At 46.8% G+C, this 27,831-nt stretch overlaps 1 protein-coding gene across 4 annotated transcripts in view; it reads right to left on the bottom strand.

Moving 5' to 3' along the window:
* radx (RPA1 related single stranded DNA binding protein) overlaps nt 1–27,831 on the bottom strand; it is a 71,272-nt gene that overhangs the window by 23,074 nt on the left and 20,367 nt on the right. For 2 of the 4 annotated variants that reach the window (XM_078211785.1, XM_078211784.1), the window contains exons 6-13: nt 27,288–27,379; nt 27,067–27,189; nt 20,288–20,401; nt 13,583–13,750; nt 10,808–10,956; nt 8,737–8,918; nt 6,505–6,573; nt 6,308–6,400 (exon numbers count right to left, since the gene is read on the bottom strand). In XM_078211785.1, coding sequence (XP_078067911.1) covers nt 6,308–6,400; nt 6,505–6,573; nt 8,737–8,918; nt 10,808–10,956; nt 13,583–13,750; nt 20,288–20,401; nt 27,067–27,189; nt 27,288–27,379 — 990 coding nt within the window. The remainder of the gene's footprint in view (nt 1–6,307; nt 6,401–6,504; nt 6,574–8,736; nt 8,919–10,807; nt 10,957–13,582; nt 13,751–20,287; nt 20,402–27,066; nt 27,190–27,287; nt 27,380–27,831) is intronic. The other 2 variants (XM_078211786.1, XM_078211787.1) reach the window with 1 other exon arrangement.

Genomic DNA, 27,831 nt, shown 5'->3' with positions numbered 1-27,831 from the left:
GGATATGGACCAAGAGCAGGCAGAAGGGATTAGTTTAATTTGGCGTCATGTTCACAACATTATGGGCCAAATGGTCTGTTCCTGTGCTGCACTGTTCTATGCTCTAAATTGCATTTATATAGCAACTTTAACATAGTCAAACATCCCAAGGTACTCAGCATGAGTGAATCAAACAAAATTTGACCCCAGGCCATATATGATGATGTTAGGACTTGGTCAAAGAGTTAAGGGGCATCTTAAAGGAAGAGAGAGAGAGAGGCAGGCAGGGGGCTGGATTTGCTTAGTGGGGCTGGAGGGCAGAGGAGGTTGGGTGGTGGCGGTGGGCGGGGGGGGGGGGGGGGGGGGGGGGGGGCGGTGGTTTCAGAGCCCAGGCTCCAGGCAACTGATGGCACAGACATCAATTGAGCAACAGTTAAAATTGGGATTGATCAAGGTGCCAGAATTAGAGAAGCACTGATAGCTTGCAGAGTTGAAATCCTGGAGGAGATCACAGAGGGACAAAGGCCATGGAGGGATTTATAAACAAAGAGGAGGATTTTACAACTGAGGGAGCGCCGAACCATGTCGTTCAACCCAAGTGTTTTAATTGCCGCCCATGGACAATGGACTTTTCATGGTCCACCCCTCGCCCGTTATGATTCCCATGGTGGGCAGAATGGGAAAATTCACCCCACAGTGTCCGACCTTACATCCAACCACAGGCATGGTGGAGAAATTAGAAGCAGAGTATTCTTCAGACCATGTATGTTATAGAATCAGAAATACTGATCTGTTGATAGATAGAATTACCAGGAAATTAATTTATCTCGGACTTCAAAAGACACTCAAACAAGAACTCCAACTAACATTAGAACATTACAATCAGCGCTGCTGAATCCGGGACAGCTATGGCCTATAAATGCTCTTCACAGGGTCTGTTCCCAAGGAGAAAAGGCCCTTCAAACCCCTTTGCTGTCATCCTCCGGGGACACCAGTTCTGATGTCTTCCTATCGGTGTTCCACAGTTCGTCAGGAATCTCAACCACTCTTCACCCCCCCCCTCCCCCCTGCCTCCAGCCCATTCCAGCTCCTGCTCACCCTCAGTGTGAATATAAAACTCTCGCTGAAGTCTGTCCAAAGGTCACCTGTAGCCGTGGCTAACAATCCCTTTACAATGGAACTGTGCACAATCCTTTCCGACCATGCATTTAGCACAGAACCAGGCTCAGCTTCAGGGGAACATTGCCCGTTGCTTTTTATTCTGGTGGCCGGAGAATAATGCTTCAGATTTTACTTTCCTGATCCGTGAAAAGTAGAAAATGTTTCTGGCAAGTATTCTCTGTTTTTTTAAAGTTTATTTTATTAGTGTCACAAGTAGGCTGACATTAACACTACAATGAAGTTACTGAGAAAATCTCCCAGTCGCCACACTCCGGCGCCTGTTCAGGTACACGGAGGGAGAATTTAGCACGGCCAATCCACCTAACCAGCACGTCTTTAGGACTGTGGGAGGAAACCGGAGCACCCAGAGGAAACCTCTGACTAAGGAGCAATTTAGCCTGGCCAATCCACCTAACCCCCACATCTCGGGAGTGTTGGAAGAAACGAGAACACCCGGAGGAAACCCACGTAGACTCAGGGAGAACGTGCGGACTCTGCACAGACAGTGACCCAAGCCGGGGATTGAACCCAGGCACGGTGAGGCAGCCGTGCCAACCACTGTGCCGCTGAGACATCATTTCTTCAGGATGAAGATCCCCAGTTTGTCTGGGGATGGCTTGACAGACCTCAGTCTCTCAGGTTGGTTCGTTGTAAATCAGTGACCCAATAAAGAGCAGCTGGTCCTCCCCTTTTTTCACCCTTTTAAAAAAAATCCTGGTTAATGTAGGTCAGACCAGGTGAGGATGGCAGATTTCTGTCCAACAATCGACGACAGTTGTCAGCATTGCCCAGACTAGCTTTCAATTCCAGATTCTTATTTTTAAATTAATTGAATTTAAATTCCACTAGTTGCCGTGGTGGGATTTGAACCTGTGCCATAGAATCCTACAGTGCAGATGTAGGCCTATCGAGTCTGCACCGACATCAGTCCAATCCAGGCCCTGTCCCCATACATTTACTCTATCAAGACCCCTGACTAAGGAGCAATTGCACTTCACTCCACTCACATTGTACCTTTACTTCTTGATTAGCTCGCATTCCAATCATTATTCAGTAAATTGAGTTTGTGTCTTTATATGCCCTGTTTGCTGTTTAATGAGCAGATCTTCCACTCACCTGATGAAGGAGCAGCGCTCCGAAAGCTAGTGACGTTTGCTACCAAATAAACCTGTTGGACTTTAACCTGGTGTTGTTAGACTCCTTACTAAGGAGCAATGTAGCATGGCCAATCCACCTAACCCGCATATCTCGGGAATGTTGGAAGAAACCAGAGCACCCAGAGGAAACCCACGCAGACACGGGGAGAATGTGCAAACTGCACAGACAGTGACCCAAGCTGGGAATCAAACCCAGGTCCCTAGTGCTGAGAGCCATCAGTGCTAACTACTGTGCCACCATGTCCTCAGAGCATGAGCCTATGAATGACCAATCCAGTGACATTACCATCTGCTGCACTTGAAATAATCTTGCCGCCTTCAATTCTTTTTGCGAGCCATTACTGGTTTGGCTTCGTTAGATAAATAAAGGAGTCCACTTCACTGTAACGTTCAGAGAGATCTCACAGACAACTGGTTACATTGAGCCGAGTCATTGGGCGGGACTTTACAGCCTCGCTCGTCCCAAAATCGTAAAATCCTGCCTGAGGTCAACGGACCTTTCCATGGTCCGCCCCTTGCCCGATCTGATTCCCATGGCGGGTGGGATGTAAATTTCCAGCCATTGTTCCGTCGGCCAGTATCTCCACAGCCCCTGTGCAATAGCAAGATTCCACCAGGAAATGGTAAATTTATTTTTGGGGTAATGTTGGCTGAGGAAGAATGTAAGTTCTTCTTCAAAGAGTCTGGGATTTTTTATCACCCTCCTGAGCTCATTCAACAAGCAGCCGAGGATTTTAGATGACCATTTCAAGTGAGCGACTCCGCCTCCAATAACAACTGCACTCCCTCACGTGTCGCACTGGCTGTCAGCACAGATTATGCGGTGAATTAATCACGGCAGCATTGCCTCTAATGGGAGCTGGGTGCCGATGTCACACAGCCCGTGGCAACAGAGTTCTGCAAATTTTAATCTTGTCAGCCGTTGCATGCATTTTCTCTGGCCAAAGAAATATGTCAAGTTAATTAACTTGCTATCCATTTTCTTTATTGAAGCAGTTTGGATCGAACTCCCATGCCTTTTTGCGCTTGTCAAAGCAAGTTACTGGGTAATGAACACCTTGAGCGAGAATCACATTCGGTCCCATAAAAGTAGCGATGTGCGTTATTGTGCTCGTGATCTACAGCCACAGACCAATAAACCACATACCTTAAGTTCAAACCCCCAAAAATGTTCATTTATTAGTCACAAGTAAGGCTTCAATTAGCACTGAAATGAGGTTACTGTGAAATTCGTGTTTGGGTCAATGCATTTAACCAGCATGTCTTTCAGACTGTGGGAGGCCGAAGCCCACACGGACACAGGGAGAATATGCAAACTCCATACAGTGACCCAAGCCGGGAAGTGAACCCGGGTCCCTGGCGCTGTGAGGCAGCAGTGTTAACCACTGTGCCACCATGATAGTTTGAGAATACGAGCCCCGTTTCAAAAATTCTGCAAAATAAAAGCTGGGAATCAGCATAAAATTGTCAAATTCTTGTTAAAATCCCCATCTGGTTCACTAATGTCCTTTAGGGAAGGAAATCTGCCACCCTTACCCCGTTCCAGTCAATAAGTGAGTCCAGAGCCACAGCAATGTGGTTGACTCTTCCTTGCCCTCTGAAATGGTCCAACAGGGCAATAAACAGCACATTTATGAGAAAAAAATGTATATTGAGTGGGGTTTTTGGTGCATTTACAGAAACAAGATCAATTTTGCTCCTTCTTTCAATATTTACAGGACTCTGAAGATTGCTCAACTCAAATCAAAATCACCTGGATTTCAAAATGGTGACTGTGAGGAAGCTAATTTAACATTGGGATATTTTCTGTCTGGTTCCCTTTGTGACTGGACAAGTGAAAACTGCTAATCGTACTGCCCGGTTAATGCTTAAAGTTTATTTATTAGTGTCACAAGTCGGCTTACATTAACACTGCTATGAAGTTACTGTGAAAATTCCCCAGTCGCCACACCGTCGGATTCTGTCCTCCCCATGACGGAAGGCTAATCTATCATCATCAAAGCCACGACTTTCCCCTCGCCGCCACTCAGCATCAATTTCACCACACCTCCATTCAGAAGCCCTTTCCATAACAAGGGAATCCCTCCAGGTATCTCGATCAGTGTCCCTGTCACTCCAGCGCTGGGAGTTCTTTGTACAAAACTGATCTTTTTCTTCTTCTTCGTATGACTTCAATTTCCATCCCTTGCTGCCGTCGTTCCCTTTCAGTTTCTTCCAATTTCCTTAGTTTTTCCTGGTACTCGCGCTCCTCTGCTTCCTGTTTTGCACCGAACCAGCGTGGTCTTTCGGACTGTGGGAGGGAACCCACGCAGACACAGGGAAAACACATAGACTCCACCCAGACAGTGACCCAAGCCGGGAATCAAACCCGGATCCCTGGCGCTGTGAGGCAGCAGTGCTAACCACTGTGCCACCGTGCCGCCAGAGTCACCTTAGGAGAAAAACCACTAAGACTCTGGAGGTACCAGCAATAGCGGCACTTTCTTCCTCTTGGAAATGCTCCCCACAAATGATTGAAAGTGTGATCACTGATGATTTGGGCTTAACTCCAGTATGATGGCCCCCCGGGAGGTCCACAGGAAATTACTGATTGATCTTCCTGTGGGGCCTCGTTGAGTATGAGTTCCCCTGGTAACAGGCAGTGGCCTGCCCAGCTAGAACTCATTACCTAAGCCTTTTATAAGGCAGACCCAGGACTGGGCCTGCTGAACTGCAGTCCCAGACAGGCACTAGTGTGTGTCCATCACGGCAGTTGTTTTACTTTGCACTCCACAATAAACATTATTCCTTTCCAGTTTTGCTTCCCGAGCCACTCCAACATGTGCTTAAACACACCGATCTTGCCACATGCCTCGTTTGGAGCGTGACAGCGGGACAAACATTCTCTGCCAATCGACAAGTGAGACTGATCACAATTTAAAATTAAAATGCGATTAAAATGGCGATTTTACATGCCAGTTTGCTTAGTGCAATCCATTTCGGGAACAGTATTTGGTGAGGAGATTGCTGGAAATGATCAGAGCAATGGCACGACCTAGCGCATTACCACTGACACAGTAAAATCTGAGGCTCTCGTCATTGACATGCTTGCTATCTTTTCCCATGTTTGTTGGGTGGGTCGTGTTTCTTTATATTTGTTCATGGGGACGTGGGTGTCACTGGCTGGGCCAGTTTTCATTGCCCTTCCCTAATTACCCTTGAGAAGGTGGTGGTGAGCCACCTTCTTGAACTGTTGCACTGCCTGTGGTGTAGGTACACTCACAGTGCTCTTAGAGAGGGTGGGCAGTGTTACACCATGCCAGCAATTGCACAGAAAGGACAGTGTTTTGTACAGCTGCATCATAACCTCCCCGAGATTGCGAATGGAATTGCAAGTTTGTTCTTTCTTCATGAAGACTGCTTGCAGTTTAGAAGATTGTCAAAACTGCTGACACCTCAAACTCTTTCACTTGGACTTGGGGTGAGAAACCTCAGGATTGTCAATTCAAACATCACTGTGGCGAATTGAGACATTCCATTCAGTAAAGCTTGTCACTCGCGAGCAAACACCAAAGTAAAATCAAGATAAAAGCTGTACAATTGTCATTAAAAACCCAACTAGGTCATTAACAGGGAAGAAAACCTGTCATTCCTTATCCTGCCAGTGACTCCAGCCACACTGGGCGGAATTATACCGGCACGTCCGCCCAAGGCCAACGGAGAATGCCGGAGAATCGGGGCAGGCGTGCCAGTAAAATTGCAGCCACTATATGACGACAACACAGCCAAGCTCACCACCCAGTTGTGCAAACAATCAATAGGCACAACAAAAAACAATGCCACCTTCTCAGGGAAATTGGGCATCAAATGCCAGCTGTTACAACACTGCCAGAAGAGGCTCAAGGGGCCGAATGGCCCACTCCTGTTCCCATGAGTGATAGGACGTGCATTTCAGCAATGCCTCATCACAACCCCTCAGCACTTCACCTGCAAACAATGCTGTTACGTTGGCTCTGGGTTCCGACACTAACCAGTCCACAAACCTCTTCAGGGACCTCGATCTATGCGCCGGCTTCTTCCTCTTCAGCACGCCCATCGGTGGATCTGCTAACTTCTCCCTTGATCTGACAGATGACAAAACGAGCGTTAGTTTGCCTGGCCACTGACACTATGTGCAATAAAGCTGGCAGGAGGTCAAGCCTCGAATGGTGATGGCGTGTACACGGACCTGAACGTCTTGCGCGCTTGCCGTTTGCTACAGTAAACCTTTTGCAAATCTCTCAATGGATACCTGCGTCTGAAAAAAAAACATAGAACCATATTAGCAATCAATACCATGGCCAGTGTGACTGTCACTTTAATGATGCTCATTATAATGATACAGAACGTAGCAGATACTCATTGAACTTTTGTTGTCTTTTAAGACAATATAAAGCACCATTTTACCAACAATCTATAACTTACTAAATGTTGTTTTCATAGAAACATAGAAACTAGAAGCAGGAGGAGGCCATTCGGCCCTTCGAGCCTGCTCTGCCATTCATTTTGATCATGGCTGATCATCAAATTCAACATCCTGATCCCTCCTTCCCTCCATAACCCTTGATCCCTTTTGCCCCAAGAGCTATATCTAATTTCTTCTTGAAATCAGACAATGTTTTGGGCTCAATTCCATTCTGTGCGAGTGAATTCCACACATTCACCACCCTCTGGGTGAAGAAATTTGAAAGAGAATGAAAAAAAAACAATGAACCCTTTCTTTTTCTGATGCCTCTCGGATTATACTCACTGCAGCGCCAGGAGATTGGCCTTCAATTCCGGGAGATTCCAGGCCAAGCCTGGAGTGTTGGCAACCCGGGAAATCTAACTGGGCACCGTTCAATGGGGAAAGAAAGGCCTCACCTTCAGAAGAGGCGATTGGAATTAGGTAGAAATGCTTCCCCTTTTTTTAAATGCAGAAGCTGATAGAAGAAGAAATCATAGAAACCCTACAGTGCAGAAGGAGGCCATTCGGCCCATCGAGTCTGCACCGACCACAATCCCACCCAGGCCCTACCCCCACATATTTACCCGCTGATCCCTCTAACCTACGCATCTCAGGACGCTAAGGGGCAATTTTTAACTTGGCCAATCAACCTAACCCGCACATCTTTGAACTGTGGGAGGAAACCGGAGCACCCGGAGGAAACCCACGCAGACACGAGGAGAATGTGCAAACTCCACACAGACAGTGATCCGTGCCGGGAATCAAACCCGGGACCCTGGAGCTGCAAAGCAGCAGTGCTAACCACTGTGCTACCGTGCCGCCCGTGATAATATCTATTTATTTACTCCTCTTTACACTTGTGAAAAATTGGCTGCAATTTTACCACCCCTCCCACCACGGGGATCGGAGTAGGCAAGGGGTGGAACATGGAAAGGTCCGTTGACCTCGGGTGGGATTTTACGGTTTCAGGATGAGCGAGGCCGTAAAGTCCCACCCATTATCTCAGATTGCATTTTATTTTTCTGCCCATTAAGTGAGGGATGTCAGATCTGGGGTGCAGGATCAACACAAATTAGCATCATACCATGGGCTAGACACTCTCTTAATATTCCTAACTTGAAGAGTTATGTTAATTTGTGTTTATATTGAGATCTGGGGCGGGATTTTCCGGCCGTGCTCGCCCCAAGGCCGGAAATTCCCGCCCAAGGTCAACGGGCCTTTGCAAGGTCCACTCGCGGCTGCTATGATTCCCATGGCGGGCAGGATGGGAAAGTTCTGCCCCTATGCTGTGGACCTGCCCCATTGGAGGGCTCATTGAGACTGCCCACAGTTCAATTCAATTTGAATCCTCTGTCCTGTGGTGTGACACAAATCCAGATTCTCAAGGTGAGACTATTCCCATCTACCATAAGACAAAGGAGCAGAATGAGGCCATTCGGCCCATCAAGTCTGCTCTGCCATTCAATCATGGCTGATATGATTCTCATCCCCATTTGCCTGCCTTCTCCCCATAACCCTTGATCCCCTTATTGATCAAGAACCTATCTATCTCTGTCTTAAAGACACTCAATGACCCGGCTGCCTCAGCCCTCTGTGGCAATGAGTTCCAAAGATTCACCATCCCCTGGCTGAAGAAATTCCTCCTCATCTCAGTTTTAAAGCAGCGCCCCTTCACTCTGAGGTTGTGCCCTTGAGTTCTCGTCTCCAACTAGTTGAAACATCCTCTCCACGTCCACCCTATCTAAGCCTCTTAGTATTCTGCAAGTTTCATTAGATTCCCCCCTCATCTGTCTAAACTCCATCGAGCATGGACCCAGACTCCTCAGCGCTTCTCATATGACAAACCCTTCATTCCTGGGATCATTCCTGTGAACCTCCAATGGAACCTCCTCTATCGTACCATCCCTTCTGACACACACAATATCCTGAACACATCACCCTTCCTGAGTAGGCCGCTTCGCTTCAGTGCAGTACCTTAATGCGTAGTGATGTAACACTGGTGATGAGTGCCTTGGATGGTCCCTCACTGGATCGACAGGAAGCCCGTTCACACCAGCGTCTCTCCCTGGACCTTCCCCGAGTCTGACTGGTTCAGAGGACGAGGCTGCAAAAGCGTGGTCTTTCTGTGACGCCAGATCCCTTCTGCCTCGAGCTCTCTGTTTGTGATGAGGATAAATTTAAGGTTACTTGTCCGACCGCGCAACTGGGCCAACCGTTTCTCAGAACAAGGTGCTTCTAACTCAAGAATGCAGTGGATAAGGATGTCAAAAGAGTAGGCCCCAATGTTAGGCTCCAGCCGGACCCAAGAGAGTGCAGACTGGCGGATGGTAGGCAGGCTGTGATCCAGAGCTAAAATAAGAATCAGGCAGCCAGTTGGATGGGCAGAGGGAATCCTGTGTTGATCAGGAGGAAAACCTGGAAATTAGTTTCAAAACACTTGAAAATGGTGGTGAGAGAGAAAGATGTTGAATGATGGGCTGGCCTAGCTAACTCATACAACAGTGCCATTTACTGGTTGGAGCTCTGTATTTGCAGTGTGATATGTAAATAAAGGCACTGGCCGTTCCCATTATAAAATGTTGCACACCAACATCAGGTTTACCTTTATAAATGCTGCCATGCTGTAATACCAATGTGGACAGAAAGTTATCCCTACATCGATTAGTGATGAGTTAACACATTGTGTGAACAATATAGGCCAGTGCTTCATAGAATCCTTACAGTGCAGAAGGAGGCCGTTTGGCCCATCAAGTCTGCACCAACTCTTGGGGAAGGTGATAGCCTGGTGGTATTATCGCTAGACTATTAATCCAGAAACTCAGCTAATGTTCTGGGGACCCGGGTTCGAATCCCGCTGCGGCAGATGGTTGAATTTAAATTCAATAAATAATATCTGGAATTAAGAATCTACTGATGATGACAAAACCGCCAATTGTCAGAAATACCCACCTGGTTCACTAGTGTCCTTTAGCGAAGCAAATCTGCCATCGTTACCTGATCTGGCCTGCATGTGACTCCAGACCCACAGCAATGGGGTTGACTCTCAACTGCCCTCTGAAACGGCCGAGCGAGCCACTCAGGGCAACTAAAGCGTGCTAAATTCTCCTTCAGTGTATCTGAACAGGCGAGTTTCACAGTAACTTCATTGCAGTGTTAATGTAAGCCTACTTGTGACACTAATAAATGAACTTGTGAGCCATGATGTTACTTTCTACTTGTCAGCCTGGATATTGTCCAGGTCTTGCTGCATTTGGACATGGACTGCTTCAGTATCTGAGGAGTCATGAATGGTATCGTGCAGTCATTAGCAAACATCCCCACTCCTGATCTTACAATGATAGGAAGGTCATTGATGAAATAGCTGAAGAAGGTTGGGTCTAGAAGACTACCCTGAGGGACTCCCTGCAGTGATGTCCTGGAGCTGAGATAATTGACCTCCAACCACCACAACCATCTTCCTTTGTGTCAAGTATGACTCCAACCAGCAAAGAGTTTGCCCCCTGATACCCACTGACTCCAGTTTTGCTCGGGCTCCTTGATGTCACACTCGGTCAAATGCTGCCTTGGTGTCAAGGGCTGTCACTCTCACCTCTGGCATTCAGCTTTTTTGTCCCTATGGAACCATGCTTTAGTGGGGTCAGGAGCTGAGTAACCTGATGGAACCCAAACTGAGCGCCTGTGAGCAGGTTATTGTGAGCAGGTTATTGCTGAGTAAGTGCTGCTTGATGGCTCTGTTGATGACTCCTTCCATCACTTTACTGATGATCGAGAGTAGGCTGATTGGTGGTAATTGGCTGGATTGGATTTGACCTGCTTTTTGCCGACAGGACATACCTATGTCGGGCCATGAGGTTACAGATTGTGGTTGTGGCCTAACCAGCGATGCCCACAGCCTGTGAAAGGAGAGAAGTTTACACAAAAAGGAGCTGGCTTATAGATTTGAAGAACATGAGTGTCAGCAGTTATTACAAAAGAAGCCACTGGAGGGAATGATGGTCCTGACACAACCCTAGCCCTTGAGGTGATTGAAGGTAGTTTCTCATACCGGCATTGGCTGCCTATCAGCTGAGTCTTGATGATAAACGTATCCAACAGCAGCAATGGTTCCCTGGAGGAGAATTCGCCGATGTTCTCGGTAATGCAGGCTTTCAATCTCCTTCTTCAGCTCACTGGTGGAGGTTAAGAGAGCCTCGGCTTGAGAATTGAAACACATTATAGACACGAGATTACACCACAAAGACCTGAAAAGTAAAGCTAAGCACTTACTAAAGTAAATAAGTGGAACATAATCCGTTACAAGGTCCCACCTAACTTTCTGCTGTATCAAAGCACAGTTACACCCATTGGTCGGGATTTTCCACTCCTGTCCGCGCCGGACAGATTTGCCGACGGGAACGGAAGATATCGCGAGAATTGCAAAAGTCGTGTTCTCCGACAGTATAAACACAGCTGCGATTGTCCCCTCCCGCCCCCATCAGTGACGGGACGCGTATCCCGCCATCAAACATCATCATAATAAACTAACAAATCATTTTCAGGCCCATACGCTGGATTCATCCCCGGTGTCAGAAAATCCAGCCACGGTGGAGTGACGGCAGAACGGCGTGAACCATGACTGGACTCCGAAGCCCGCTCAAGGTGAGTGCAGCGATGGGGAGTGATGACAAAATCATGCCCGCGTCCTAGCGGGTACTAGCCCCACCTCCCCTCCTCTGAGCATTGGCCAGACACGCCCTGGCACTGCCCCCTACTATGTGGTACCTGGGCAGTCCCAAAACTGCCCAGGCACTACCTGGTGTTGCGAAGTTGGGTAGAGTAAGTGTAGATTGGGGGGTAAGAAGTTAGAATTTGGTGTTTGTAAAGTTGTAGAATGCTTGGGGGGGGGGGGGGGGGAGGGGGTGCATGGCCCCATTAAAAGGTGGTGCTTTTTCTGTGCTTCGAGATTTAAAATGTAAGTACACAGAGAGCCCAAACTGAAACATTTGTATCGAAAGACCAAACAGCAGTTTTTACCAAGACAACAGGCTTTTGAATTTAGCCAATCAATTTGAAGTAGGCACTTAGATACCAAGAACCTATTAAATTTAAATCTGACGGTTTTGGACCTAGGACCTATTGTGGGAAATATTGATATGTCATCATGGGTATAAAAGAAGGGGGCAGTGGGACAAATAAACCGCCACCTGCCAGAGCTAACAGCTCTCAATTCTCGAGAGAGAAAGAGTCGTTGGCTTTCATAGCTTCACCTTTGTCTTGAGAAATCTATCTTAGCCTTAAACACAAGGACTCTGCTCCTACAGCGCTCTATGATAAGGAGTTCCAAAGACTCACAACCCTCTGAGAAAAGAAATTCCTCCTCATCTCAGTCTTAAATAAGCGTGCCTTTATTCTGAGATTATATCCTCTGGTCCTAGACTCTCCCATGAAGGGAAACATCCTCTCAGCATTTATCCTGTCAATCCCCTTAAGAATCCTACATGTTTCAATGAGATCACCTCCCATTCTTCTAAATTCCAATGAGTAGAGTCCCAACCTGTTTAACCTTTCCTCATCAGACAATCCCTCCATACTGGGGATCATCCAAGTGTACCTTCTCTGAACTGATTCCAATGAAATAATATCTTTCCTTAAATAAGGAGACCAAAATTGCTCACAGTACTCCAGATTGTGGTCTCACCATAGAGTCATAGAGGGTTACAGCATGGAAACAGGCCCTTTGGCCCAACTTGTCCATGCCGCCCTTTTTTTTTTAAACGTCTAAGCTAGTCCCAATTGCCCACATTTGGCCCATATCCCTCTATACCCATCGTATCCATGTAACTATCTAAATGCTTTTTAAAAGACAAAATTGTACCCGCCTCTACTACTACCTCTGGCAGTTTGTTCCAGACACTCACCACCCTCTGTGTGAAAAAATTGCCCTTCTGGATACTTTTGTTATCTCTCCCCTCTCACCTTAAACCTATGCCCTCTAGTTTTAGACTCCCCTACTTTTGGGAAAAGATATTGACTATCAAGCTGATCTGTGCCCCTCATTATTTTATAGACCTCTATAAGATCACTCCTCAGCCTCCTACGCTCCAGAGAAAAAAGTCCCAGTCTATCCAGCCTCTCCTTATAACTCAATCCATCAAGTCCCGGTAGCATCCGAGTAAATCTTTTCTGCACCCTTTCTAGTTTAATAATAACCTTTCTATAATAGGGTGACCAGAACTGCACACAGTATTCCAAGTGTGGCCTTACCAGTACCTTGTACCGTTACAGCAAGACTTCTCTACTCTTATACTCCAACCCCCTTGAAATAAAGGCCAACATTCCATTCACTTTCCTGGTTACCTGCTGCTCGTGTGTGCTAGCTTTCTGTGTTTTGTGCTCAAGTGCCCCCAAGTCCCTTTGTATTGCAGCTTTCTGCAGTTTTTCTCCATTTAAATTATACTCATTTTTAAAATTCTCCCTTCCAACTTCACATTTTCCCACATTAGATTCCGTCTGCCAACTTTTTGCCCACTTACTTAACCTATCATTATCTTTGTAAACTGTTTGTATCCCTCTCGCAACTTGCCTTTCCACCTATTTTGGTGTCGTCTGCAAATTTGGCTACAGTCCATTTGCTTCCTTCCTCCGAGTCATTGATATATATTGTAAACAGCTGCGATCCCAGCACTGATCGCTGTGGAACTGCACTGGTTACTGGTGGCCAACCTGAAAAAGGAGCCCTCTGCATTATCACCGTTTCCTTAATAAGGTTAAGTCAGTGCGACAGGAAGTCTGAGACAGTGCAGAGGCACTCAATGTGTAACAAGTCCAATACCAGACTTACCATCAAGATTTTTACAGTAATCCTGAAACAGGCTCGGAGCTGGAGGGAAGGTGTAGTACCCGCCAATCACAGACCTCTTCATCACATCTTTCTCCTGCTGTCCTTTTATCCACCGAATGAAGCTCTGTACTTTAGGATTGTGTGTGTATGGCTGGCCTTTGTGATGTCCTGAACATTAAGAGAGATGCGTCAACAGAATGAGTCCCAGGAGATCAGTGAAATAACAGCATTGGATTTTGGAAAGCTATTATTAACTTGTAGTGTTAACACCCACACCCTTTGAAAGAGCGATCCAATTACTTCCACTTGCCTGGTCCTACCCCACAGCCCATCACCGTTTTCCCCTTTGCCACAAGGAAGGTGGAGGCGAGATTTACTCAAACGCTACTGGGGATTAGAAACTTGTTATTAATTTATTTATTAGTGTCACAAGTCGGCTTACATGAACACTGCAGTGGAGTTACTGTGAAAATCCCCTAGTCGCCACACTCCGGCGCCCGTTCGGGTACACTGAGGGAGAATTTAGCATGGCTAATGCACCTAACCAGCACGTCTTTGGACTGTGGGAGGAAACTGGAGCACCCGGAGGAAACCCACGCAGACACAGGGAGAATGTGCAAACTCTGCACAGACACTGACCCAAGCTGGGAATCGAACCCAGGTCCCTGGCGCTGTGAGGCAACAGTGCTAACCACTGTGCCACCGTGCTGCCCAGTTACATGGAGACACTGGAGAAGTTGGGATTGATCTCTTTAGACCAGAGAAGGTGATTTATTTATTTGACCATGGGACGTGGGCGTCACTGGCTGGGCCAGCATTTATAGCCCATACTTAATAGCCATATAGTCATAGAGGTTTACAGCATGGAAACAGGGTCTTCGGCACAACTTGTCCATGTCACCCCTAAGCTAGTCCCAATTGCCCGCATTTGGCCCATATCCCTCTGTACCCATCTTACCCATGTAACTGTCTAAACGCTTTTTAAAAGACAATATTGTACCCGCCTCTACCACGACCTCTGGCAACTCGTTCCAGACACTCACCACCTTCTGCGTGAAAGAAATTGCCCCTCTGGACACTTTTGTATCTCTCCCCTCTCACCTTAAACCTATGCTCTCTAGTTTTAGACTCCCCTACCTTTGGGAAAAGATATTGACTATCTAGATCATCTATGCCCCTCATTATTTTATACACCTCTATAAGATCACCCCTAAGCCTCCTATGCTCCAGAGAAAAAAGTTCCAGTCTATCCAGCCTCTCCTTATAACTCAAACCATCAAGTCCCGCGAGCATCCTAGTAAATCTTTTCTGCACTCGTTCTAGTTTAATAATATCCTTTCTATAATAGGGTGACCAGAACTGTACACAATATTCCAAGTGTGGCCTTACCAATGTCTTGTACAACTTCAACAAGACGTCCCAACGCCCTTGAATTGATTGACTTACTGGGTCATTTCAGAGGGTATTTTAAGAGTCAACCACATTCCTGTGGATCTGGAGTCACATGTAGGCCAGACCAGGTAGGGAAGGCAGATTTCCTTCCTTAAAAGGACACTAGTGAACCAGATGGGTTCTTACGACAATCAACAATGGTTTCATGGTCATCATTAGACTTTTAATTCCAGATTTTTGCTGGATTCAAATTTCACCCTCAGCCACGGTGGGATTTGAACCTGGATCCCAAGGGTATTACTCTGGGTCTCTGGATTATTAGCCCAATGACAAACCACTAACCACTGTCTCCCCACAAAGGGATCGGGGTAGATTTAAATAGAGATGCTCAAAATTATGAGGGGTTTTGGATAGGAAGATACTATTTCCAAAGGCAAGAGAGTGAGTAACAAATGAATACAGAACAAAGATATCTAGGGGTACATGTTCATAGCTCCTTGAAAGTGGAGTCACAGGTGGACAGAGTGGTGAAGAAGGCATCCGGCATGCTTGGTTTCATCGGTCAGAACATTGAATACAGGAGTTGGAATGTCTTGTTGAAGTTGTACAAGACATTGGTAAGGCCACACTTGTGTACAGTTCTGGTCACCCTATTATAGAAAGGATATTATTAAACGAGAAAGAGTGCAGAAAAAATTTACTAGGATGCTACCGGGACTTGATGGATTGAGTTATAAGGAGAGGCTGGATAGACTGGGACTTTTTTCCCTGGAGCGTAGGAGGCTGAGGGGTGATCTTACAGAGGTCTATAAAATAATGAGGGGCACAGATCAGCTAGCTAGTCAATATCTTTTTCCCAAAGGTAGAGGAGTCTAAAACTAGAGGGCATAGGTTTAAGGTGAGAGGGGAGAGATACAAAAGTGTCCAGAGGGGCAATTTCTTCACACAGAGGGTGGTGAGTGTCTGGAACAAGCTGCCAGAGGTAGTAGTGGAGGCGGGTACAATTTTGTCTTTTAAAAAGCATTTAGGCAGTTACATGGGTAAGATGGGTATCGAGAGATATGGGCTAAATGTGGGCAATTGGGACTAGCTTAGTGGTTAAAAAAAAGGGCGGCATGGACAAGTTGGGCCAAAGGGCCTGTTTCCAGGCTGTAGGCCTCTATGAGTCTGATTGGATAGCACCTGCAAAGAGCCAACGATGGACAGGATGGTCTGTTTTGATGTTACGAGATCCTGTGAGAGATATCAATTCGTAACATTTACAACAACCCGTACTTATATGGCATCTTTAACGCAAGAAAACATCCCAAGCACTTTACAGGAGCATTATAAAGCAAACTTCTGAGCCACATCATGCAAGATTAGAGCAGAGATTAAATGCTTTATCGAGGTGGGAGGCTTTGAGGAGAGTCTTAAAGAAAGAAAGACAGAGAAGGGGTCAGAGAGAGAATTACCGAGCACAAGGCCTAGCCAGCTGAACGTACAGTGACCAATAGCGAAGCAATTCAAATTAGGAACGCTCGAGAGCAGAATGAGATCAGCATGGGGAGAGGCGAGGTCTTTGAGGGATTCGAAAACAAGGCGACACGATGGCACAGTGATTAGCACTGCTGCCTCACAGCGTCAGGGACCCGGGTTCGATTCCCTGCTTGGGTCGCTGTCTGTGTGGAGCTTGCACGTTCTCCCCGTGTCTGCGTGGGTTTCCTCCGAGTGCTCCGGTTTCCTCCCACAGTCCAAAGATGTGCGGGTTAGGTTGATTGGCCATGCTAAATTGCCTCTTAGTGTCAGGGGGATTAGCAGGGTAAATATGTGGGGTTTCGGGGATAGGGTCTGGGTGGGATTGTGGTCGGTACAGACTCGATGGATTGAATGGCCTCCTTCTGCACTGTAGAGATTCCATGATGAAAATTTTAAAATTAAAGTGTTGCAAGACCTGGGAGCCAATGTGAGTCAGTGAGCACAGGAATGATAGGGGAAGGAGGGCCTTGGCGCGACTTAGAACCTAGGCAGCAGGGTTTTGGATGAACCTGAAGTTTAGAGAGAATAGAATGAGGGAGGCCGGTCCACACTGTGATGGTCGAGTCCAGAGTTGATGAGGGTACGGATGAGGATTTCAGCAGGAGGTGAGCTGAGGTCGTGCGAAGTCAGGCGCTGTCACAGAGGTGGGAATGGATATCTTAGCAATGGCATGGTTCAGTGGTCACCTCGGGGTCAAATGTCACAATACGTTGGTGAGCATCTGGTTCAGCCTCTGACAGTTGCCAGGGAGAGAGGTGGAAAGGGGAGCTAAAGTAACTGAGGTTGTGGGAAGGACCAAGGACACTGGTTTCAGTCTTCCCAATAATTAGTTGGGTTCACCTGAAGTTCACAGAGGCATTTTGAATAAAAAGATCTTAAAATGGAAAACATCAAAATTAACATGTGGTAACATTCAAGTTCTCCTATATTTTGTTCAGTCACAGTAAGATCAGCATTTGTTGCCCATACCTGATTGCCCGTGAGATGGTGGTGCCTTTGGAGAGCCGCCTTCTTAAATACAAACGATCAGCTTGCACACCAAAGGAGCACCTATTGAAATCATAGAATCCTACAGAAGGCCATTCGGCCCATCAAACCTGCACCGACAATAATCCCATCCAGGTCCTATCCCTATAACCACATGTGTTTACCCGAGCTAATCCCCCTGACACTAAAGGGCAATTTAGCACGGCCAATCCACCTAACCCGCACACCTTTGGAGTGTGGGAGGAAACTGGCGCACCCAGAGGAAACCCACGCAGACACAGGGAGAACGTGCCAACTCCACACAGACAGAGGCCGGAAATGAACCCGGTCCCTGGCGCTGTGAGGCAGCGGTGCTCACCACTGTGCCACCCTAAATGGCGAAAGTTCCAAAGTGATGAAGATTACACAATCCGCCGGAGATAGATATCTGACTTTCGTTGGGGGCTGTGATCCAGGAAACTGTTGCACCAGGCTGGAATTTTCAAACTACCCTCACTAATGGGTTGGGAGAAAATTCCTGCTGATCCGGTACCGGATGTCAGACGAGTAGTCTGATAATTGAGCGACAGTGGAGGAACTGTGAGGGGGTGGCGTTGAGTACAGCTGGAAACGAATGTTTTCAAACGATGTCACCAAGGAGTAGCATGTAGATGAGAAGTAGGCGGACGGCAGGGAGGGGGTGGCGGGTGAACAAAGGACATGACCAACAATGGATAATTATTCATACATAATTACCTGGGTTCATCAATATAGGCAAAACCTCAAGCAAAAGTGATGGGAGTCCTAACGCTTTAAGCAGTATTTTGTTTCTGTATTTCATGGGTTGAAACTTCACTGTTGAACAGGCGGATTATACAAAGGATTATGGATGAATGGGAATAATTAATGTATAATTTACTCATCCAGGTTTCAAATGACAATAGGGCTCCACCAGAGGGGAGCTCAAATGAATTGTGAGCCACATGAATCCGATGATTAAATTACAGGGTTCTATTCACGCTCTGCCATTTACTTGAATAAATGTGTGCTGTGCTCTCCAAACTGAACAGCCGTGCGAAGGACAGTATAAAGTCATGCTCAGATGAGGCTGATTAAAATAGCCGTTGCTGTGGCATAGCACAGACAGCTGAGTCACAGTTTAAAGACAACCCAGGTTATTGGCAGCTTTCAGATTCGCTTGAGGAGCAAATAGTTCTTCACAATAGCGGGGCAGAATATACGGAGGAAAGGTTCGCAACCACATGCCGGACATTCTTTGTCCTCAACACTTTGTGAGATGCAACGTCAAACAAGCAAAAGTAATTGGCAAAAGAACAAGAGGCGAGATGAGGAGAATTCATAGAATCTACAGCGCGGAAGGCCACCATTCGGCCCATCGAGTCTGCACTGACAACAATACCACCCAGGTCCTGTCCCCGTAACCCTACATATATTTACCCTCCTAATCCCCCTGTCACTAAGGGACAACTTCTACGGCCAATCAATCTAACCGGCACATCTTTGGACTGTGGGAGGAAACCGGAGCACCCGGAGGAAACCCACGCAGAAACACGGGGAGAATGTGCAAACTCCACAGAGAGTGACCCGAGGCCGGAATTGAACCCAGGTCCCTGCCGCAGTGACGCAGCAGTGCTAACCACTGTGCCACCATGCCGCCTGTTATTTTTTATTGTTCCACGGGATGTGGGCTGTGCAAACATATGTTGCCTCACCCCTAATTGCCCTTGATGTGAGTGGTTCGCTGGGCCGTGTCAAAAGACGGTTGTGGGCCAACCGCACTGCTGTGGGCCTGGAGTCACATATAGGCCAGACCGGGTAAGAATGGCAGATTTCCTTCCCTGAAGGACAAGGTGGATCATAGTTGCCATGGTCACCATTACAGAGCCTAGCTTTCGAATCCCAAGTTATATTTAAATTCCACTAGCTGCCGTGGTGTGATATGAACCCATGTTCCCAGGGCATTAGCCCAGGCTGCTAGATTACTGTCCCTGTGACATTACACTATGCTAGCGTCTCGCCCTTATTGTGCAGTAATTTTCAATGATCCACAGCGGATCATAGAAAAGGCGGTGGGAGCAAGTTCAAAAGGGCATTGGATAAATACCTCAAAAAAAGAGACAATTTGCAGGGTTATGGTGAAACAGCAAGGAGATGGGACTAACTGGACTGCTCCAAGTGCTGGCATAGGCACGATGGGCCAAATGGCCTCCTTCTGCACCATATTAGCTTAAGTGTATTTATTAATGTTGCAAGTAGGCTTACTTTAACACGACAATGAAGTTAGTGTAAAAATCCCCCAGTCGCCACACTCCGGCGCCTGAGGGAGAATTTAGCATGGCCAATGCACCGAACCAGCACGTCTTTTGGACTGTGGGAGGAAACCGGAGCACCCAGAGGAAACCCACACAGACACGGGGAGATTGTGCAGACTCTGCACAGTGACCCAAGCCGGAAATCGAATCTGGGTCCCTGGCGCTGTGAAGCAGCAGTGCTAACCGCTGTGCCACCGTGCCGCCCACTAATGTGCCCATGAAGTTCACATATGGCATCTTGAGTTCAAAACGGAAAGCATCAAAATTAATTTGTGGTTTTGTCCAAGTTCTCTTTTTTTTTGTCCAGTCACAGGATGTGGGCATCACCAGTAAGGTCAGCATTTGTTGCCCCATCCCTGATTGCCCGCGAGATGGTGGCGCCTTTGGAGAGCCGCCTTCTTAAATACAAATGAGCAGCTTGCCGGCCAAAGGAGCACCTCTTGAAATGGTGAAAATTTCTCACAAGCGCATAGAGATGAAAGGTTACAAAACCCACCTGAAATAAATATCTGACTTTCGTTGGAGGTTGTCAGATAGGGAACAGTGGTAACTGTTCCACCCGGTCGCAATTCTCGAACGACCCTCATCTGGGTGCACACCAAGTAAGTCACTGTGTGGGAGACATATTTGTACATGAGTCAAGAGAGTCCCATGTTTACAGCACCTCAAGAGCACCAAAGAGTATTGGAACAAAGAAAATGCAGCAATGCAATTTCATAGAATCACACAGTGCAGAAGAGGCCCTTCGGCCCATCGAGTCTGCACCGACATGCAAGGAACACCTGACCTCCCACCTAATCCCATTTATCAGCACTTGGCCCGTAGCCCTGAGTGTTATGATGTGCCAAGTGCTCATCCAGGTGCTTTTTAAAGGATGAGAGGCATCCCGCCTCTATCACCCTCCCAGGCAGCGCATTCCAGACCGTCACCACCCTCTGAATAAAAAAGCTTTTCCTCACATCCCCCCCTAAACCTCCTGCCCCTCACCTTGAACCTATCTCCCCTCGTGACTGACCCTTTGACTGAGGGGAACACAGGAATTTGAACACAGGAACACCAATGCGATAATGAATGCATAATCTATACTCTTCGTGATGTTGTTTGAAGGATAATTATTGGCCAAGACACCAGGAGTACACCCCTGTTCTTTGAAACAGTGAGATACTTTATGTTGACTTGAGGGTTTAGGTGGGACTGAGATGTGCTGAGGCAAGCGATAGGTTGCCTCTTCTCTAACTTGACTAGTTTTAAAGGCAATATGATTATAGGTTCAGCTGTCAACTCTCCTGCATTATCCCTTAGAGTTAGGAACAACTAAAATATCCCTTTTTCTCAATGTTTGTACAAGCTCCCACACACAAAAGCAGCACTTGTGGGTCAAAGTTCCTGTTTCAGGTTCTAAGTACCACAATGAACCGGCACTCATATAGCGCCTTTAAGGCAGTAAAATATCCCAAGGCACATCACAAGATAGCAAACCAGATATTGATTTGACACGAACCCAAATAGATAAATACTGGGAGGGGTAATCAAAAGGAGGGTCGAAGAGGTGGGGTTCTCATCAGTTTCTTAAAGGAGGATGGAGTGGTGGAGAGTTTGCTGCACGGACCTCAAAGTAAGAGGCGGGAGTGATCACATGACTGACAGACTTGGGGAGGATGTACGTGGTGCCAGAGTACATCCAGCTAAAAGGTGAGCAGGAATTTCTTCTCTCAGAGGGGAATGAATCTGTGGAATTCTTTGTCGCAGAGGGGCTGCAGAGCTGGGTTGTTAAGTATGTTCAAGCCTGAGATAGACAGATTTTAATCAATAAGGGAATCCAGGGTTCTGGGGATAAGGCAGGAAGTGGAGTTGAGGATTATCACATCATAGAACATAGAACATTACAGCGCAGTACAGGCCCCTCGGCCCTCGATGTTGCGCCGACCTGTGAAACCAATCTAAAGCCCATCTAACCTACACCATTCCAATATCATCCATATGTTTATCCAATAACCATTTAAATGCCCTTAATGTTGGCAAGTCCACTACTGCTGCAAGCAGGGCATTCCACACCCTTACTACTCTGAGTAAAGAACCTACTTCTGACATCCGTCCTATATCTATCACCCCTCAATTTAAAGCTATGTCCCCTCGTGCTAGCCATCACCATCCGAGGAAAAAGGCTCTCACTGTCCACCCTATCTAATCCTCTGATCATCTTGTATGCCTCTATTAAGTCACCTCATAACCTTCTTCTCTCTAACGAAAACAACCTCAAGTCCCTCAGCCTTTCCTCATAAGACCTTCCCACCATACCAGGCAACATCCTGGTAAATCTCCTCTGCACCCTTTCCAATGCTTCTACATCTTTCCTATAATGCGGCGACCAGAACTGTACGCTATACTCCAAGTGCGGCCGCACCAGAGTTTTATACAGCTGCAACATGACCTCCTGGCTCCGAAACTCAATCCCTCTACCAATAAAAGCTAACACTCCATATGCCTTCTTAACAACTCTATCAACCTGGGTGCCAACTTTCAGGGATCTATGCACATGGACACCGAGATCTCTCTGCTCATCCACACTACCAAGTATCTTACCATTAGCCCAGTACTCTGTAATCCTGTTACTCCTTCCAAAGTGAATCACCTCACACTTTTCCGCATTAAACTCCATTTGCCATCTCTCAGCCCAGCTCTGCAGGTTATCTATGTCCCTCTGTAACCTGCAACAACCTTCCGCACTGTCCACAACTCCACCAACTTTAGTGCCATCAGCAAATTTACTAACCCATCCTTCTACGACCTCATCCAGGTCATTTACAAAAATGACAAACAGCAGTGGCCCCAAAACAGATCCTTGCGGTACACCACTAGTAACTGAACTCCAGGATGAACATTTCCCATCAACCACCACCCTCTGTCTTACAGCTAGCCAATTCCTGATCCAAACCGCTAAATCACCCTCAATCCCATGCGTCCGTATTGTCTGCAATAGCTTACCGTGGGGAACCTTATCAACGCTTTACTGAAATCCATATACACCACATCAACTGACTTACCCTCATCCACCTCTTTGGTCACCTTCTCAAAGAACTCAATAAGGTTTGTGAGGCATGACCTACCCTTCACAAAACCGTGTTGACTATCCCTAATCAAATTATTCCTTTCTAGATGATTATAAATCCTATCTCTTATAATCCTTTCCAAAACTTTGCCCACAACAGAAGTAAACTTTGCCCACAACAGACTGTCCCGTCTGGAGACAACACACATCTCTTCAACCCTTCGTCAGGTGAGTGGGAGCTCTTCTCACAAACAGAGCATATAAAGACACAAACTCAATTGACGGAACAATGATTGAAATGCGAGGCTTTGCAGCTAATCAAGTCTTAAAGGCACAATGTGAGGTCTGTCATGATCTCATTGAATGGTGGAGCAGACTCAATGGGCTGAATGGTCTACTTCTGCTCCTTTGTCTTACGGGTAGACTGTTGGCGGGTGAAGTTTGATTCAGAGAAATGTTTAGTGGTACATTTTTGGGAGATTAAATCAAAAAGGCATGGCTTATTATACCGAATGAACTTAATGGGATAGAGCAGCGCAGACATTAAAGAACTTTTCTTTCTCTATATTCTTCCATGGGATGAGGGTGTCACATCTGTAACCCATCCATAATTACCCTTGAACTGAATGGCTCACTGGGCCATTTCAGAGGGCAGTTCAGAGTCAATCACATATTTTTGGGGAATAAATGCTGGCCAGTCAGCGACACCCATGTCCCATGAATGAATAAAAAAAACGGTGGGCCTGGAGTCACCTGTAGGCCAGGCCGGATAAGGACAGCAGATTTCTTTCCATAAAGGACATTAGTGAACCAGATGGGTTCTTACAATAGATGATAGTTGCCAAGCTCCAGTTTCCTCCCACAGCTCAAAAATGTGCAGGGTAGGTGGACTGACCATGGTAAATGGACAAAGTTACAGGGATGGCAATGGAGGGGAGGACATGGGTCGAATGCTCTTTCGGAGAGTCGGTGCTGACCTGATGGGCCAAATGGCCTCGTTCTGCACTGTAGGGATTCCATGATTTTATGAAAATAAGATAGCTTGATTTGCATTTGTATAGCATCTTTCACGACCACAGGGCACTCCAAAGCATTTTATAGCCTGCTTTCTTTTGAAGTGTAGTGAGTAGGCAAAACAGCACTCAATCTGTGTGCGGGCAGCTCCCACAAACAGCAAATGGTCAAGAACAGACAACCCGTTCCTCGAGATAAATATCGGCCAGGAATCTGAAGAAAATTCCCCAGTTCTTCAAAATGGCACCCTGGATCTTTAATGACCATTTTGGAGAGCAGATGGGGTCTCGGTTTAATATATAATTTGGATGCTCAGCACCTCTGACACTGCAGCACTCCCTCAGTACTGCACTGGAGAGTCAGCCTTGACTTTTGCGCTCGGATCCCAGGGAATGCTAGGGGGCATGGACTGTAACTTTATTAATTCACTGATACTAGCCAAGTCAAGATTCTCTCTGAGGTCATTAATTATTTGGTTAGTTTCCTCAGGCACTGATGCCTGCCGCCCTATGCATTAGCTCACTGGTGGAAACATTGTTCTCCACATCCCTACTGTGCTTCCTGCATGATTATTCTGTAACAGTTTTAACAACACCAGGTTAAAGTCCAACAGGTTTATTTGGTAGCAAATACCATTAACTTTCGGAGCGCTGCTCCTTCGTCAGATGGAGTGGAAATGTGCTCTCAAACAGGGCACAGAGACACAAAATCAAGTTACAGAATACTGATTAGAATGCAAATCCCTACAGCCAACCAGATCTTAAAGATACAGACAATGTGGGTGGAGGGAGCATTAAGCACAGGTTAAAGAGATGTGTATTGTCTCCAGACAGGACAGCCAGTGAGATTCTGCAAGTCCAGGAGGCAAGCTGTGGGGGTTACTGATAGTGTGACATAAATCCAACATCCCGGTTTAGGCCATCCTCATGTGTGCAGAACTTGGCTATCAGTTTCTGCACAGCGACTCTGCGCTGTCGTGTGTCGTGAAGGCCGCCTTGGAGAACGCTTACCTGAAGATCAGAAGCTGAATGCCCGTGACTGCTGAAGTGCTCCCCCACAGGAAGAGAACAGTCTTGCCTGGTGATTGTCGAGCGGTGTTCATTCATCCGTTGTCGTAGCGTCTGCATGGTTTCCCCAATGTACCATGCCTCGGGACATCCTTTCCTGCAGCGTATCAGGTAGACAACGTTGGCCGAGTTGCAAGAGTAGATACCGTGTACCTGGTAGATGGTACACAACAGCGCAGAGTCGCTGAGCAGAAACTGATAGCCAAGTTCCGCACACATGAGGACGGCCTAAACTGGGATGTTGGATTTATGTCACATTATCAGTAACCCCCACAGCTTGCCTCCTGGACTTGCAGGCTGTCCTGTCTGGAGACAATACACATTCTTTAACCTGTGCTTAATGCTCCCCTCGCCCACATTGTCTGTATCTTTAAGATCTGGCTGGCTGTAGGGATTCGCATTCTAATCAGTATTCTGTAACTTGATTATGTGTCTCTGTGCACTGTTTGAGAGCACATTTCCACTCCATCTGACGAAGGAGCAGTGCTCCGAAAGCTAATGGTATTTGCTACCAAATAAACCTGTTGGACTTTAACCTGGTGTTGTTAAAACTTTTACTGTGTTCATCCCAGTCCAACGCCGGCATCTCCACATCATGATTACTCTGTGACAGGGCTGATGGAAGGTGGCGTGTCACACACACTGCGTGGATGTGTGAAGGGTGTTTCCTCTTGTGGGGCGAACCTAGACCTCAGGCTCACTGTTTCAAAATAAGGCTCATTTAGGACAGAGATGAGGGGGGGAAAAAATTCTCTCAAGGGGGTTGAGAGACTTTGGAATTCTCTTCCTCAAAAGATGGTTAATGCAGAGTCTTGGGATATCTGTTAAGGCAAAATTAGATCGATTCTTGATTAGTAAGGGGGTGAAAGGTTATTGGGGGAAAGGTGGGAATGTGGAGTTGCGCTTCCATTCAAATCAGCCATCATCTTATTGAATGGTGCAGCAGTCTTGAGGGGCCGAGTGGCCTACTCGAATGTGTGTGTTCCCTTTTGCTCGGTGTGAACGGTTGTGCTTGTGGCTCTGGCTGGCTTGGGAAGTTTGAACTTGTCTGCCGCAACTGTACAGTGTTAAAGCCAAAAATAGCAGTACAGTCTCTTCCAATTCATGATCCCCATTTCATTCCATTGACTTATAATCTCTGCTATTAGACAGGCAGCCCCTGAGTTAGGATCATATATGGTCACATTGAAATTAACCTTGTCAAGATTGCACAAGTCTTGGCACTCCCAGGTGCAACGCCAAGTGACATTCACATGCTATGTTCCCATTAAAGTTAATATACAAATACCAGTTCAAACAGTAAACACTTGAAATACTCAGGCCTGGCAGCATCTGTAGGGAGAGAAAGTGAGTTTCAGGTCAATTACCTTTCCTCAGGCTTTACTCCCGCGCTGATGAAAGGTTACCCGCCTGAAACAATAACTCTTGTTTCTCTCTGCACGGACACTGGCTGACAACTCAAAGCATCAACTGTCTTTATTTTAGATTTTCACTTTTATCTAAACGTGTGGAGCATTGTGAGCAGTTTTGGCCCCCGTATCTAAGGACGTGCTGGCCTTGGAGAGGGTCCGGAAGAGGTTCACGAGAATGATCCCGGGAATGAAAGGCTTGCCACATGAGGAGCGTTTGAGGACTCTGGGTCTGTACTTGATGGAGTTTAGAAGGATGAGGGAGGATCTCATTGAGATTTACAGAATACTGAAAGGCCTGGATAGAATGGATGTGGGGAAGATGTTTCCATTAGTAGAAGAGACTACAATCTGAGGGCACAGCCTCAGAGTAAAGGGACGATTCTTGAGAACCGAGATGAGGAGGAATTTCTTCAGCCAGAGGGTGGTGAATCTGTGGAATTCATTGCCACAGATGGCTGTGATGGCTAGGTCATTGAGTGTACTTAAGACAGAGATAGACAGGCTCTTGATCGGAAAGGGGATCAAAGGTTACAGGGAAAAGGCGGGAGAATGGGGTTGAGAAATTTATCAGCAATGATTGAATGGCGGAGCAGACTCGATGGGCCGAATGGCCTAATTCTGCTCCTATGTCTTGTGGTCTTATTGTTAAAGACACCACAGAAATGCACATTGCTCTTGTTGGTAATCCAGTTAGATCAGAAATCTAACCACCGAAAGGCAAAACATTACTTACTCGGATGAATTTGTTGAAAGGTTTCTGGTTGCGAAGTTGCAAACACTTCAAGTACAAAAGGTTGCTCGGTGCTGCCATCTACAGCATGAACCCAGCGATACAAGCAGAAATTCTCACTGCCATCTGTGTCACAATGAAAGGGGGAGGAAGAAAGTTAACCGGACTTTTACTTATTGTCATGAAGCTGTGTTTCTCCCAACATCGACGCTTTGAAAGATTACCTTCTCTCCTGACTCTTTGACATCTTCCCACAAAGGTGACGAGTCCGATGACATCACACGTGTAACCGTCTGGCAGTTTATCCAGCTCCAATCTAAAGAGACACATTAAGGTGAAACATTCCTCCAGACCATGCCTAGAACTGACTGTATTATTGCCAGAGTACAGTGAGCTGGAGAGATCGCAGGCGGGTGTAGTAAACTGCAGAGAAATGTTTGGTGGTACATTTTTAATGAACACAAGAAATAGAAGCAGGAGTGAGGCTCCCCGACCCCTCAGACTGCCCCAACATTCAAAACATTCAATGGGTTTCCTCCGGGTGCTCCGGTTTCCTCCCACAGTCCAAAGATGTGTGGGTTAGGTTGACTGGCCGTGCTAAAATTGCCCCTTAGTGTCCTGGGATGCGTGGATTAGTGGGTAAAATATGTAGGGATATGGGGGTAGGGCCTGGGTGGGATTGTGGTCGGTGCAGACTCGATGGGCCGAATGGCCGCTTTCTGTACTGTAGTGTTTCTATGATTTCTATGAATACCATCATGGCTGATC

Source organism: Mustelus asterias, chromosome 4 (assembly GCF_964213995.1).
Source record: "Mustelus asterias chromosome 4, sMusAst1.hap1.1, whole genome shotgun sequence".
Classification (NCBI taxonomy): Eukaryota; Metazoa; Chordata; class Chondrichthyes; order Carcharhiniformes; family Triakidae; genus Mustelus; species Mustelus asterias.
The sequence above is the reverse complement of the archived record's forward strand: the minus strand, read 5'-3'. Positions and strand labels throughout refer to the sequence as shown.